Genomic DNA, 16,445 nt, shown 5'->3' with positions numbered 1-16,445 from the left:
TGTACTACGCAGGTTGCTGGTTTTGCTTAGAATTGCTTATTTCAAAAGTCGTACAAACTTAAATTACTTCATTCATCCCAAAAATATGACTAGTCAACCTGAATTTTACTGGTCCCTAAGAAAATATGCGAGAAAATAGCGGACCAGAGTTTGTGTCGAACACTGGGTAAGTGTCATATTTTGTATGATGTACACATGCACAGTCCATTCAATGTGATGTCTGCAGTAGGGCTGGGACGGGTAACTCGGGTACTCAGGTTGGGTGGGTACTGAGTAGGACCCGGGTACCCACAGGACTACACAGACCAGTGGTTAGTCACGTGATATATTGTTCAATGACAAAAAGTATCTAAAACTCTATGTTTAAACAACAAGTCACTAATGGTCGCAGTTCTTCCTGACTACTACGCCCATTCCTTCTGACTTATATACTCTTCAAAAAAAAGAAACTTGACATAGAAGTAAAACCACTTTTTGCCAAATATCTAGAATAATTACATTAAATGAGAACCAAATAAGTCAAACAGAAAGATAAATTGTCTATTATTCGCGAAAACACATGCAAAGCACATAAATGTAGCGTTTGGGGATTATTTTTCAGCTTCATCCAAACGCAACCGCCTGTAAAAAACGACCAGCACAGGATCCTGCATTTAGGCATGCAGGCCCCCCTGCTGAATGGGTATAAAAATCCACATCAACAGCTGTTCATACAGTCCTTATAATGGCAGTAGAGGCGGTGACAGAATGCCAAGACTGAATGCAGCTCAACGGAACAACGCCATTGGGAGATTACAAGCTGGAGCAACTCAGCAAGAAGTGGCCAGGCACTTTGGCGTATCCAGACAGACAATCTCCGCACTGTGGACCCGATACAACAACACCAACAGAGTTGACGACAGACCAAGGGTGACAACCCAAGCACAAGATCGATACATCCGGCTGCGACACCTCCGAGACCGCACTACCACAGCCACGTCTACAACCACACAGATCCCTGGGGTACGCAGAATATCAGATCAAACGGTATGCAACAGACTGAGGGAGGCTGGACTTTTTGCACGTAGACCTGTTCGACGTCATGTATTGACCCCACATCATCTGGCGGACCGACTGCTTTGGTGCCAACAGAGGGTTAGATGGGCACGTGCAAGGTGGAGAAATGTACTGTTTACTGACAAGTCCTGTTTCCTACTCACACGTGCTGATGGGCGCGCACGTGTCTACAGACGTCAGGGTGAACGTTATGACCCCAACTGTGTGTAGCAGGTTGTCCCATTTGGCGGCGGGAGTGTCATGGTATGGGCCGGAATTCATCATGGTGGTAGGACGCCTCTCGTGCATGTGGCAGTTGCATTGACAGGTGTGCGTTACAGAGACTTGATCCTACAGCCTTACGTTCTTCCTCACGTCAACGTTCATGGTGGACAGGTCCAGCAGGACAACGCTCGACCGCATATTGCAAGTGTTTGTCAAGACTTCTTACACCACAACAACATCAACAATTACCATGGCCAGCCGGGTCACCAGATTTGTCGCCGATTGAGCATCTGTGGGACGAGTTGGATCGACGCGTTCGCAGAAGGAATCCACCACCCCAAACACTTCCGGCTTCCTGATGCACTTCAGACTGAATGGCAGCACATCCAACAGCGTGTTATTGACAACTGGATTGCATCTATGGGTCGTCGGTATCAAGTGGTGATTGATGCACGTGGTGGGCCCAACCGATACTGACATTTTCTGTACCCCTGTGACATTAACTGTATCGTGTACGTGTGTCTGTCTAGGTGAAACGATTAATGTTTTGAACATTGTGTACATTGATCTTCAAACAGTGTTTCAATTATGGTTTCTGTGTCCTATTTTGAAACAATCGCATTATATTACATTTTAAGAGTCAGTGTCAAGTTTCTTTTTTTGAAGAGTATATATGACCGTAGCACTGGTAAAATGTGTTTAGATACATGTATGAAACGATCTGGTGTATACACTGAAGTTGACTGAAGTTTTATTTTTATTCAAACATTTATATGTATACGGATATAGGACACATTAATTAGCCAAGCGCATTCGAGACCCTGCAGTGCTAATTGGATCTGAAAAAGTGTGCCCGGTAAAGTGCACTCCTCCCTTATACACTATCTTATCTAGTTTTTTTAAAGTTTGTACCTTCCTCTTGAGACCTACATCTGGTACCCGGGTAGGGTCGGGTAATAGGGGGCTGGGTACCCGGGTAGTCAATTTGTCCCAGCCCTAGTCTGCTGTCATCTTATCAGGACATGTGATCAAATGGCAGTCTCTCATTGGCCAAGAGCCTCTAGCTGTGCCTAAGCTACTCTTGGTACATTTGCGAAAGTAACAATTTCTGAATGAACAAACAACTGAAACCAGAGACCATATACATATGGTCTCTGCTAAAACACTCAGCCAACCTGTACAAAAACAAAACACCTATCAGGACGTACAAAATTGGTTTTATTTTTGTGTGTACATATTTACAATTCTGGCTTAAGCCCTTACAACTCTCATGATAACAGGTGTTATCACATGTGACATTCCAGAGAATTCCTGCAAGTGGCTCCTACAACACATTATAGACTTTCTAGCATCCAGGTCAGAAACACTCCAACACAAATATGATCAATTGTGATAGCACTCGATCACGTCGATACAGCACTCCAAATACGCAAATCGTTTTTGACAATCTTAATCATGATCTGTTCAAGCACATATGAGAAAATAGAATACTTTCACCTTGCACAGCAAGTGTACAGGCCTGCTACAATCACAGATGAGTCCACAGCAAACATGCTCACATCTTGTACAGTCCTAACCAACCGCCGGCAAGCATGGTACTACATGATTCACTTGCAATTATACACATCACACAGCAGCCGAGCAACAATATGGTGTGACATGGTGGCTTTACCCTTACTGACCGTCCGTATTTAAGCTTAGCTCCATAGAATGCCATCAGAGAATTGACATATTCAAGGCCATGACTGGATTATCAATGATTCATGAAGCTTTCACATATTTTGAAGCAAATGTAGGAATGTCCCCACATCGGATGTGGGCAGGTCTCCTGGTCTCTCCTGACCACCTTCCCCGCTCAGCTCTTGCCTCTTCCCTTCCCCCCGGCGCCAGCCTTCCCCCCAGCGCCAGCCTTCCCCTTCCCCTTCTTCCCTCCTGCATCTCCTCCCTTCTTCCCTCCTGCATCTCCTCCCTTCTTCCCTGCTGCCTTGCTGGCCGGCCCTTTCTGTGAACAGAAACCATGCTGTGTTAATGTCAGCTAAATCCACTTGGTGAGTGGAGGTTGTATCAAGCCACAGTCAGCTATATTCCAGCTCTATCACAGTGGTCGTTAAACAGTCTGGCCAGGCAAACCAGTAGCTGATACCATGGTCAACATCTGAGGTCACTGTAAATAACACACACTGACCACCCGATCCCTCGCAGAGTCGGTTCTTACAAGTAAAAAGTACTGGAAGACATGAATAAGAATTTCTTTATTGTTTGTAACGATGTTTCAGTGCTACTTCTTGCCTCTTCATCAGTGAGTTAATGTATTGAGTTAATAATTATATATATATATATGTGTTTACAGACAGAATGATTAATGAACAAAGAAACAAAATAAAGAGGATTAAGTACAGTGAAAATAGGATGATGGACTGTTTGATAACAAAGTGAGTGAGTACAATTTTACGCCACGTTTAGCAATATTCAAGCAATATCTTGGCAGGGACACATTGACAACATCGATTTGTTTGTTGTTGAAAGCTGCACTCAGCAATATTCCAGCTATATGACGGCGATCAGATAATAAATCGAGTCTGGACAAGACAATCCAGTGATTGATATCATGAGTATCAATCTATGCAATTGGAATATGATGACATGCTTCAACCAAGTCAGTGAACCTGACCACCCACTCCTGTTAGTTGCATCTTACGGCAAGCATAGTCACCTTTTACGGCAAACATGGGTTGCTGCAGACCAATGAAGAGCTGACTGGGGTAACGATATTACAATGAGACAATCAAGGGTTCAAGGCACAGAAATGCTGTCACAAACAATGAAGAAGTTCTCTGTAGCCAGAGACACACTAATCATAGGTCAGGATGTCGCTATTCAAGACGAACATAGACTAAAAACATTGGACATGGGCCTGTTGACAGTCTGAACTTGGATTTTTGCATATTGACTCTGAGTGCATATTGCATCCATTCTAAATGTGTATGGTAAGACCTTCAGATTAACAGGGAACACAGGGCAACAGATATTAAGCATCAAAAACACTTTTTCCCACATGTTCTGCATAAGCTTGACAAAGATCTAACCTCACTTATCCACACTCGCCCTCACCTTGATCATGGTGTCTGCCTCCAGGTCGTCATCATCATCAGAGCTGACTGCCATCGCTGCCCTGTCCTCACCACCCATGAGGTCATCGTCCTCCTCAATAGGGGCCCTCCCCCGCTTCTTCTTCGACATGACCCCCGTGGCGTAGGGTGTCACATGGGACTCCTTGTTGTACGTCCTGGTGAAAGCTGCCTTGGTCTACAACACATGTCAACAGATGGTCTACAACACATATCAACAGTTGGTCTACAACACAGGTCAACAGTTGGTCTAAAACACATGTCAACAGATGGTCTACAACACATGTCAACAGATGGTCTACAACACAGGTCATCAGTTGGTCTAAAACACATGTAAACAGATGGTCTACAACACAGGTCTACAACACATGTCAACAGTTGGTCTACAACACATATCAACAGTTGGTCTACAACACAGGTCAACAGTTGGTCTAAAACACATGTCAACAGATGGTCTACAACACATGTCAACAGATGGTCTACAACACAGGTCATCAGTTGGTCTAAAACACATGTAAACAGATGGTCTACAACACAGGTCTACAACACATGTCAACAGTTGGTCTACAACACAGGTCATCAGTAGGTCTACAACACCTGTCAACAGTTGGTCTACAACACAGGTCAACAGTTGGTCTACAACACAGGTCATCAGTTGGTCTACAACACATGTCATCAGTTGGTCTACAACACAGGTCATCAGTTGGTCTACAACACAGGTCATCAGTTGGTCTACAACACAGGTCATCAGTTGGTCTACAACACATGTCATCAGTTGGTCTACAACATAGGTCATCAGTTGGTCTACAACACAGGTCATCAGTTGGTCTACAACACAGGTCAACAGTTGGTCTACAACACATGTCAACAGTTGGTCTACAACACAGGTCAACAGTTGGTCTACAATACAAGTCAAAAGATGGTCTACAATACAAGTCAACAGTTGGTCTACAACACAGGTCAACAGTTGGTCTACACCGCAGGTCAACATCACAAGTCAACAGTTGGTCTACAACACATGTTAACAGTTAGTCTACAATACTAGGCAACAGTTGGTCTACAACAGAAGTCAACAGTTGGTCTACGACACATGTCAACAGTTGGTCTACAACACAGGTCAACAGTTGGTCTACAACACATGTCAACAGTTGGTCTACGACACATGTCAACAGTTGGTCTACAACACAGGTCATTAGTTGGTCTACAACACAGGTCATCAGTTGGTCTACAACACATGTCATCAGTTGGTCTACAACACATGTCAACAGTTGGTCTACATCACAGGTCAACAGTTGGTCTACAACACAGGTCATCAGTTGGTCTACAACACAGGTCATCAGTTGGTCTACAACACTAGGCAACAGTTGGTCTACAATACAAGGCAACAGTTGGTCTACAACACTAGTCAACAGTTGGTCTACAACACAGGTCATTAGTTGGTCTACAACACAGGTTATCAATTGGTCTACAACACATGTCATCAGTTGGTCTACAACACATGTCAACAGTTGGTCTACATCACAGGTCAACAGTTGGTCTACAACACAGGTCATTAGTTGGTCTACAACACATGTCATCAGTTGGTCTACAACACATGTCAACAGTTTGTCTATTACACAGGTCATCAGTTGGTCTACAACACATGTCATCAGTTGGTCTACAACACATGTCAACAGTTGGTCTACATCACAGGTCAACAGTTGGTCTACAACACATGTCAACAGTTGGTCTACAACACTAGTCAACAGTTGGACTACAACACAGGTCATTAGTTGGTCTACAACACAGGTTATCAGTTGGTCTACAACACATGTCATCAGTTGGTCTACAACACATGTCAACAGTTGGTCTACATCACAGGTCAACAGTTGGTCTACAACACATGTCAACAGTTAGTCTACAACACAGGTCATCAGTTGGTCTACAACACAGGTCAACAGTTGGTCTACAACAAGTCAACAGTTGGTCTACAACACAGGTCATCAGTTGGTCTACAACACATGTCAACAGTTGGTCTACATCACAGGTCAACAGTTGGTCTACAACACATGTCAACAGTTAGTCTACAACACAGGTCATCAGTTGGTCTACAACACAGGTCAACAGTTGGTCTACAACAAGTCAACAGTTGGTCTACAACACAAGTCAACAGAGAGTGCAACAGACATCTGTGGTGTGGGGGTGAAGTAAATACAGTTTTACGCCATTGATAGCAACACTGCTTGCATCTAAACAATAATGGTAAAAAAAACCTGGTTGACAGCATGAGCAATGGCCGGTAATGAGGACTGTCATGTTCTTGCCTCTGAACCCATGGAAACCCGAACACCGCAGGAAGGACTAACTACTTGTAAGGTCAGCACAGTTTAATTACTTCAAATGCGTCCTATCATCATGGTGGTGTTTGCCGTTTGAAGCCAAGCACTGAGAGTAGGCAGACTACATACAACATACCCCTTACTATTTATAGTGTACACAACCACTACAAGGTCATACGTGCTAACTACCCAATCCTCATCGGTTCTCTCGCTACAAGGATGGAGGACTCAATGTACCTACTCTATGTACCTATGTACCTATGTACCTATGTACCTATGTACCTATGTACCTACTCTGCCCTGGAATCACACAGGGCAGTAGTACATCAAGTGCTGCTGCCTGCTGCACACCATCAGTTAATGAGGACTAACCTAGACAGGTTTTAGACATTTGCTCAACTGGATGGTGTGTTTAGGCTTTATCATCTGATAGTTGATAAGGACAGTCTACTGTTTGTTGTTTAATGCCGCACTTAGCAATAATCCATCTATATGATAGTGGTTTGTAAATAATCGAGTATGGACCAGACAATCCAGTGATTGACATCATGAGCACTGATCTACGCAATTGGGAAAGGTAAACATGCATCAACTACTCTCTGATTGAAACAGCCAATATAATGGTCACATCACCATGTAAGCTGATATTAATGGTCACATGACCGTGTAAGCTGATATTAATGGTAACATCACCATGTGAGCTGATATTAATGGTCACATCACAGTGCAAGCTGATATTAATGGTCACATCACTGTGTAAGATGATATAATGGTCACATCACAGTATAAGCTGATATTAATGGTCACATCACCATGTAAGATGATATAATGGTCACATCACCATGTAAGCTGATATTAATGGTCACATCACCATGTAAGATGACATAACGGTCACATCACCATGTAAGATGACATAACGGTCACATCACCATGTAAGATGATATTAATGGTCACATCACCATGTAAGATGATATAATGGTCACATCACCGTGTAAGCTGATATTAATGGCAAAATGCTTCTTTCTCAAATGGATCTTTTTTGACATTGTGAGTTAACAGGAGTGGTGTAAGGTTTAGAACTAACCCATTCAAGGTTTGAGTCAATTCTTGATGGCTGACTAATATTACTTGTTCACACAGCAGCTGTGTCACACACTTGCATTGCTTGTCATACATACCAGTAAAGTATATTGACAAAAAAAGAAAGAAAAATCGAACAATAGTTATCATTGTTAATAATTCTAAGAATACTACCTCTATTACATCTGTGCCATAAATCCTGTATTTTGGCTTGTCACACTAACAACATTTTCAGATTTTCCACAGACGTCCTCTTCACTGTCAATTAGTTGTTCCAGAATAGCACTAAAGCAACCCAAGCTATGACGTGCGTAATGGCGGGAAACCTCACTTCTTTCCTGTGTGTGCTAGAGTCAACACCTATTGTCATAGTTGTAATGATCTAGCACTTGGTTGAAGTCACATTTAATCTAAGATTGTTCTATAGTTTTCTTAAAACAGGTCGTAAGAAAGCTAGATAAATTCTCGCCATTTTTGCTTTAACATGATTAAATTTACTAGCCAATGCAAACACACAACACAGAAGAGGTTACCACCATCTTCTCTGTCACAATGACACTGACCTTGGAATCCAGTTTACTGAGGGGATCGGAACTGTTTGGCCACTTTGTTACTTCCAGTATGTTGTCAAAGTCTTCCTTGATGATGTCGTAGTTGTCCATGAAGTCGATGACCTCCCTGACCCCGTCCCCGCCTTGCTGCACCAGAGGGTGGGTCATCACGTGTCGGATCACAGGCAGGTAGTCCATGTTCAGACCCTTCAGGTCGCCCGAGATTCTGGGACAGACAATGTGAGAACTTGAACACACCACAGCCATAGATCAAGAAAACACACCATGTCACTATTAGTAAAGGACAGAGAGAAGATTTGAAGGTATCTGAACAGTGACTCATTGTATCATGGTGTGACATTATAAATTAATCCTTCCATTATAAACCACACCAACCAAACAGCCCTGTCCTGCAGCATTTTATTGCCTGGAGTATCTACAGTCCAAAGAGTTTCGGGGCTGTCAGGTAGCCTAGTGTTTAAAGCATTCACGCTTTCAATTCGCAACATGGCTACAATGTGTGAAGGCCATTTCTGGTGTCCCCTGCCATGATATTGCTAGAAGATTGTTAAACCATACTCACTCCTTACTGAACCACACTGTACACAGTCCTACCAAACATGTAAGCTTCATGTGAATCACATTGCTTGACATTTACAGGATACACAGATGCCTTGAATAGAGAAGAAATAATTCCGCAATGACTAGCCAACTGTCTCACATGTTTGAAGACATTTTGATTAAAATCTAATAATCAATTTATTGTAAAGTAATTTTGGATAAAGTACTACCTGATTGTACCCATAAATCACTTTGGTGCTGACAGATGTAAGTCGAGGTGAGGTGAGGTGAGGTGAGGTGAGGTGAGGTGAGGTGAGGTGAGGTGAGGTGAGGTGAGGTGAGGTGAGGTGAGGTGAGGTGAGGTGATTGATTGATTGTTGTTTATTGCCGCACTCAACAATATTCCAGCTATATGAAGGCGGTCTGTAAATAATCGAGTCAGGGCCAGACAATCCAGTGATGGACATCATGAGCATTGATCCACGCAATTGGTATTGATGACATGCTTCAACCAAGTCAGCAAGCCTGACCACCCGATTCTGTTAGTTGCCTTTTAAGTCAAGCATATGTTGCTGAAGAATACTTCCCCAGATCTTCATGGGTCGAGAGAGGTGAGGTGAGGTGAGGTGAGGTGAGGTGAGGTGAGGTGAGGTGAGGTGAGGTGAGGTGAGGTGAGGTGAGGTGAGGTGAGGTGAAGTGCATTCATGTTCGTGGCTGCTTGTACTAGTCCGGACTAATACTGGTTTAATACTGCTAGCCCACTGAGATACCATGTCACAGGTTAACATGGACACCCCACTCACAGTATACATACTCCAAGCCAACTAGTCCTTGTTTTGTCCCCTTAATGGCGACCGGTAGGTAGGGTAACAACAAGTACCATCTTCTAAAATATTTTGGTATGATGCGACAGGGGATCGAACCACAACCTTCCACTCTCCATGCTCTATCCACTAAACCACGAGGGGGGTCAGGTCATTATTGTAGTTTGATGTAGAAGACCTACTGGAGTCTCATGTGTGTGCGGAGCTCCTGCATGATGCGGTCAGTCTTGTTCCGGCTAGAGTTCTTGCCCAGCCACTGGGGGAACTGCACCATCTGGGGGAAGCTGCCCCGCATCACCTCCCCGGGGATCACACTGGAGAAGATGGCCTGCAACAAACAGCCATATTGTAGAACTTGAAAACATTGTAGCACCATTAGATATGGAGAAAATCACAAGGACATAGAGAAAATTTAAAGGACAAGGAGAAAATCACAAGGATAAGGAGAAAATCACAAGGATAAGGAGAAAATCACAAGGATAAGGAGAAAATCACAAGGATAAGGAGAAAATCACAAGGACAAGGAGAAAATCACAAGGACAAGGAGAAAATCACAAGGATAAGGAGAAAATCACAAGGACAAGGAGAAAATCACAAGGATAAGGAGAAAATCACAAGGATAAGGAGAAAATCACAAGGAGAGGTTTCATGTAAGTTTTTGAGTGACATTATTTTCATACTCTATCAAGGACTGCTTCTGAGGAAAAAGGCTTACAAATATGCTTCAAAAAGATTTTTGGGGGGGGTTATTTACATTGCCCTATTGATCAAAATGTAAATTCAGAGCCTCCCACAGACCTTACATGTACATATATATGCTCTCTGCCTCATGGCATTCATTCACCTGATGAAGGAGTAAGCATATACTCCAAAACGTTGTGTTCCTCATAATAAAGAAGTTTACATCCATATATTCTCTTCCTTAGTTTGCACACAGGATATTGTCTAATCTGTTTAGACAGACTACCTGTTCCTGTGCTATCTCTACTAAACATGACAGCTTGTAACTGTTGTTGAATATGTTGTGAATGTGTTGGCAACTCACCTGTGCAGGGAGCAGGTTCCAGTTTTGAGCAGATCTGATCTTTCTGTCCGCTAGATCCCCATCACAGATACTATCGGCTGCCCGTGCCAATGCTGACAGGTGTCTTGCTGTGTTGCCTCTGTGAACACAGGGAATCATCAGGCAAGTTTGTCACCACTGGGTAAATTCACACATGATTTAGGAGAATATACTATGACAGTTAGGATGTACTGATTTTCTGTCCTGAGTGAATGAAGTTTGTAATGCTCCTACTGTGTACCTGGCAGAGTATGGAATGACACTTGTCCCGAGTGAAAGCAGTGTGTAGTGTTCCTACTGTGTACCTGGCAGAGTATGGAATGACACTTGTCCTGAGTGAACGCAGTGTGTAGTGTTCCTACTGTATACCTGGCAGAGTATGGAATAACACTTGTCCCGAGTGAACACAGTGTGTAGTGTTCCTACTGTATACCTGGCAGAGTATGGAATGACACTTGTCCCGAGTGAATGCAGTGTGTAGTGTTCCTACTGTATACCTGGCAGAGTATGGAATGACACTTGTCCCGAGTGAACGCAGTGTGTAGTGTTCCTACTGTATACCTGGCAGAGTATGGAATGACACTTGTCCCGAGTGAATGCAGTGTGTAGTGTTCCTACTGTATACCTGGCAGAGTATGGAATGACACTTGTCCCGAGTGAACGCAGTGTGTAGTGTTCCTACTGTGTACCTGGCAGAGTATGGAATAACACTTGTCCCGAGTGAACACAGTGTGTAGTGTTCCTACTGTATACCTGGCAGAGTATGGAATGACACTTGTCCCGAGTGAATGCAGTGTGTAGTGTTCCTACTGTATACCTGGCAGAGTATGGAATGACACTTGTCCCGAGTGAACGCAGTGTGTAGTGTTCCTACTGTATACCTGGCAGAGTATGGAATGACACTTGTCCCGAGTGAATGCAGTGTGTAGTGTTCCTACTGTATACCTGGCAGAGTATGGAATGACACTTGTCCCGAGTGAATGCAGTGTGTAGTGTTCCTACTGTGTACCTGGCAGAGTATGGAATAACACTTGTCCCGAGTGAACACAGTGTGTAGTGTTCCTACTGTATACCTGGCAGAGTATGGAATGACACTTGTCCCGAGTGAATGCAGTGTGTAGTGTTCCTACTGTATAGCTGGCAGAGTATGGAATGACACTTGTCCCGAGTGAATGCAGTGTGTAGTGTTCCTACTGTGTACCTGGCAGAGTATGGAATAACACTTGTCCCGAGTGAACACAGTGTGTAGTGTTCCTACTGTATACCTGGCAGAGTATGGAATGACACTTGTCCCGAGTGAATGCAGTGTGTAGTGTTCCTACTGTATACCTGGCAGAGTATGGAATGACACTTGTCCCGAGTGAACGCAGTGTGTAGTGTTCCTACTGTATACCTGGCAGAGTATGGAATGACACTTGTCCCGAGTGAATGCAGTGTGTAGTGTTCCTACTGTGTACCTGGCAGAGTATGGAATAACACTTGTCCCGAGTGAACACAGTGTGTAGTGTTCCTACTGTATACCTGGCAGAGTATGGAATGACACTTGTCCCGAGTGAATGCAGTGTGTAGTGTTCCTACTGTATACCTGGCAGAGTATGGAATGACACTTGTCCCGAGTGAACGCAGTGTGTAGTGTTCCTACTGTGTACCTGGCAGAGTATGGAATGACACTTGTGTAGTTCTCCTGCACAAACAGTGGTGTGAAGGAGTAGTCGTTGAAGAACAAGTCTGACTTGTCGTGGATCGTCATCTTGGCAGTCTCCTCTCCACCCACAAACACCTTCCGACACACATCAAATGGACTCTGAAAAGAATAATGTGCAACATAAGATATACATGAACAGTCAGAAATATGAGAGCGTCTTACTGTATTTACGTCAAACTTGTATTAAGATTCATACCCTTTAATCCAAAGACATCATTAAACTGCTGGTCCCTTTGAAAAAGTGATGTGTACTCACCAGCTTGTAGTCCTTCTCCGCCTTCTTGGCATCATCTTTGGCTTGTTCATAGGTGAGTGTCTTGTTTGTGGCCGTCCACATACACAGGTTGTGGATCACCTAAAGGAGCAGTGAGTGAATGAGTGAGTGAGTGATTGAGTGAGTGAGTGGGAAGGTGAGTGAGTGAGTGAGTGAGTGAGTGAGTGAGTGAGTGAGTGAGTGAGTGAGTGAGTGAGTGAGTGAGTGAGTGAGTGAGTGAGTGAGTGAGTGAGTGAGTGAGTGGTGTTGTTTGTTGTTTAAGTTGCACTGAGCAATATTCCAGCTATATGACGGCAGTCTGTAAATAATCGAGTCTGGACCAGACAATCATGACTGACATCAGGAGCATCAATCCACGCAATTGGGATACGATGACATGCATCAACCAAGTCAGCGAGCCTGACCACCCGATCCTCTTAGTCGCCTCTTACGGCAGGCATGGGTTGCCGCAGACCTATTCTACCCCGGAAGTGAGTGAGTAAGTGAGTGAGTGAGTGATACTCTGTTCCATGATACGAGTATCATATCACGAGAATATATCAATACAAGACAATACAATCATATACAAGGGCGTCATGTAAACTTGTATAAAAATTAAATACTGGAATATTATTTTTGCAGGCATGTACAAGGGGATCAAAACTACATATCATCTTTTTGTTGTATTTATTTATTTTCATTCTCCAACGATGTAAGTTTCAAGTTTTCATGCCTTTCTTAATGCATTATTCTTTCTTATGCAGCATTGGTCATGTTTATGTGATGCCTGCACTTGATCAGCAAATAAACATAAGTGAAGAAACATAGGAACACAAGTTGAAAAGGCTAAAGTGCCTATCCCATGATGCTGGGGCTCACCTGTCGGACATCCTGATTGGCCCCCAAGATGATCTCGTTAAGAGCTGGTGGATCAATCTTCAACCCCTCTTTGTAGATCATAGACATCATAGCTCCCTGACAACAAACGTTACAGTGAGACACACGAAGAAGTTGCACATCTTCACCCTCTGTTACCATGGCTACAGTGAGACACACAAAGAACTTGCACATCTTCACCCTCTGTTACCATGGCAACAGTGAGACACACAAAGAACTTGCACATCTTCTCTTCTGTTACCATGGCTACAGTGAGACACACAAAGATCTTGCACATCTTCACTTCCGTTACCATGGCTACTAGGGCTGCAACGATACGGGAAGGTCACGATATGATACCTATCTCAATATTCTGGTCACGATACGATACCTATCTTGATACGCAACGATAAAAAAGAGTACTCCAGCATTTATTAAATTTCAAGGCTTCAAGCATGTCAGGCTTGGACCTTTCATGATTTTGGAACAGTCAAAATTATTTTATAATAACAAGACTACTTGTCAAGCTTCAAAGTGGAACTTCCTCTCACCCTCCGTCAAAACATGTCAAATTTCAAATAAGCAGGAAACTACAAAGTTCAAACACCAGAAAATAATCAATGCACTTCGCAGTGTGAATAGTTCAACTCCAGGTTCTTTTTCAGAAAAATTAAAATGTCAACATTGTCAGGGGACAGTGATACCCTCACTTAACGGAGGTGGAGTCGTAGGGGGTAGATGACCAACACCACCGTACATGTTCTGCCTACCTAAAACGATGTACGCTTCCGAGTTTGAAAAAGGATTAGAATAATAGTTGTTTATGATTCGTAGTGTAAAAAACATATATATCGAGTGATATGCGTTTTTAAAGCAAACACATCGTATCCCTTCAGCGAATTAAGGTGAATAAACAGGTATTACAAACCTGGTCTATAAAAATATGAAATTTGATATAAAACATCACCAGACACAATGATTTACCATTAACATTCTATTTCCTGCTCTCCAAGGCATTGTTTTATATGCAGAGATTAAGATTATCGTGTGTTTTGTCTCGTAAACTAAGCCGGAAATAGCAACCAGCTGTACACACGTTTTCTCCCAATCTACCAGTGATTCAGTTAATAAGTAGCCAGTGATAAAACTTCAAGAATTTGGATACAATGGTCGGAAGAAATTGTATCTGAAATTATTTCGCACTACATGTATTTCAATTGGGAAAGCGTTATGTTGACACACAATAATCAAGTTGCCACAAATATGTTTTTTGAAGAGTCAAGGTATGGCATTTATAATATATGTATCCATTCACTGGCAACTAAAGTTCGTTGCATCCTGCAATCTGACCATGGCTGCTGTAAATAACGGTTGTGAGATCTACTGATCACTTCACATACGATTTCGCCGAAATTAATGTAAACAATATTGAATGAAATTTTGAATGAAATTTTGAATAAAATTAATAAAATATATTACAAACAGTCCAGATATACAATGAACACGTTTTTTTATAACCAGATAGTATAATAATAGGATTGAATTGCGTACTTGAGTTCGGATTTATTGGCTGGCATTTCCGGTGTTCCCTGCTCGCGCTGATAATGTTTTTTTGTGATTGGGAAAAACATCCTGTCAGTGAAGAAACTTGATCTTATTAAGATGTAAGTACGTTTTGAGAGCCATGCGTTACCGCTCTCCATAACCGAGTTAGCGCTATATCAAAGGGTGCAATAGCCAGGGAACATTGTACTAAGATTTGCATTCCGTATTGTGGCGTATCGATAAATAGACCCACGTGTATCATGTATCGTATCGTTGGTCAAGTATCGCGATGCATCAGAATATCGGTGTATCGTTTCACCCTCAATGGCTACAGTGAGACACACAAAGAACTTGCACATCTTCACTTCCGTAACCATGGCTACAGTGAGACACACAAAGAACTTGCACATCTTCACTTCCGTTACCATGGCTACAGTGAGACACACAAAGAACTTGCACACCTTCACTTCTGTTACCATGGCTACAGTGAGACACACAAAGAACTTGCAAACCTTCACTTCCGTTACCATGGCTACAGTGAGACACACGAAGAACTTGCACACCTTCACTTCCGTTACCATGGCTACAGTGAGACACAGCATACCTTCACTTGCAATACCAGTTGCAATGATTAGAAAAGCCTCTTAGGGAGTGGAGACGTTTTGTGACATCTATCTAGCAGTTAATCTCAATTACCAAAAATTATTTCTCAATTTCACATATGGCACTAAAAACAATCACTAAACTGAAAATAGGTTCCAGACTATGCAACCTCCCTGCTTTATGTTTTTAGTTGAAAAAACTCCACTGAGTCTCTATATAATGTACTTATATTTATTACTTGCCCGTGAAGAGATCACCCGTTTAATAAACATACAGCTGTATTACACATTGTGTAATACCAAAACGCGTGCTTATGTACTCTCGGAACACATTTCTAGAACAAATATTGAAAGCTCTCAACATCCCTTGGCTTATTCAACGACATTGCGTGTGGAGTTGATAGATCACTGAGAGGAGCTTATGCACACTCGATGACCCCAGCCACCTTGTTTCTAGGCTGACGTCACATGGCATTGTTACGCCGATGGATCTTGCAACAAAATTCCACAATTTACGTCATCGGGACGTTTTTGTAAACTTTGAGGGGCAAGGCCCGTTCCACAAGGCGAACATATTGTAGCGCAACGACAGTCGTTAGTCTGTTAAAGTATTGAGTTGCGATAGTCTTAGCCCTACGATAATTTTGTGAATTCTAAAGGTGGACCGTTGTATGGTATT

General features: G+C 42.8%; 1 protein-coding gene across 1 annotated transcript in view; it reads right to left on the bottom strand.

The window, feature by feature from the left end:
- Positions 1-3,115: 3,115 nt before the first annotated feature.
- LOC124135773 (replication factor C subunit 1-like) overlaps positions 3,116-16,445 on the bottom strand; it is a 49,595-nt gene continuing 36,265 nt past the window's right edge. Inside the window, exons 18-25 of the mRNA XM_046501322.2 lie at positions 13,623-13,718; positions 12,747-12,845; positions 12,435-12,589; positions 10,768-10,885; positions 9,905-10,050; positions 8,350-8,563; positions 4,372-4,566; positions 3,116-3,262 (exon numbers count right to left, since the gene is read on the bottom strand). Of these exons, the coding sequence (XP_046357278.2) occupies positions 3,116-3,262; positions 4,372-4,566; positions 8,350-8,563; positions 9,905-10,050; positions 10,768-10,885; positions 12,435-12,589; positions 12,747-12,845; positions 13,623-13,718 (1,170 nt within the window). The remainder of the gene's footprint in view (positions 3,263-4,371; positions 4,567-8,349; positions 8,564-9,904; positions 10,051-10,767; positions 10,886-12,434; positions 12,590-12,746; positions 12,846-13,622; positions 13,719-16,445) is intronic.

The sequence above is a fragment of the Haliotis rufescens genome, unplaced genomic scaffold, assembly GCF_023055435.1.
Source record: "Haliotis rufescens isolate VD_foot unplaced genomic scaffold, xgHalRufe1.0.p SCAF_1, whole genome shotgun sequence".
In the NCBI taxonomy this organism is placed as follows: domain Eukaryota; kingdom Metazoa; phylum Mollusca; class Gastropoda; order Lepetellida; family Haliotidae; genus Haliotis; species Haliotis rufescens.
Note: the sequence above shows the minus strand (reverse complement) of the source record. Positions and strands in the feature narration are given on the sequence as shown.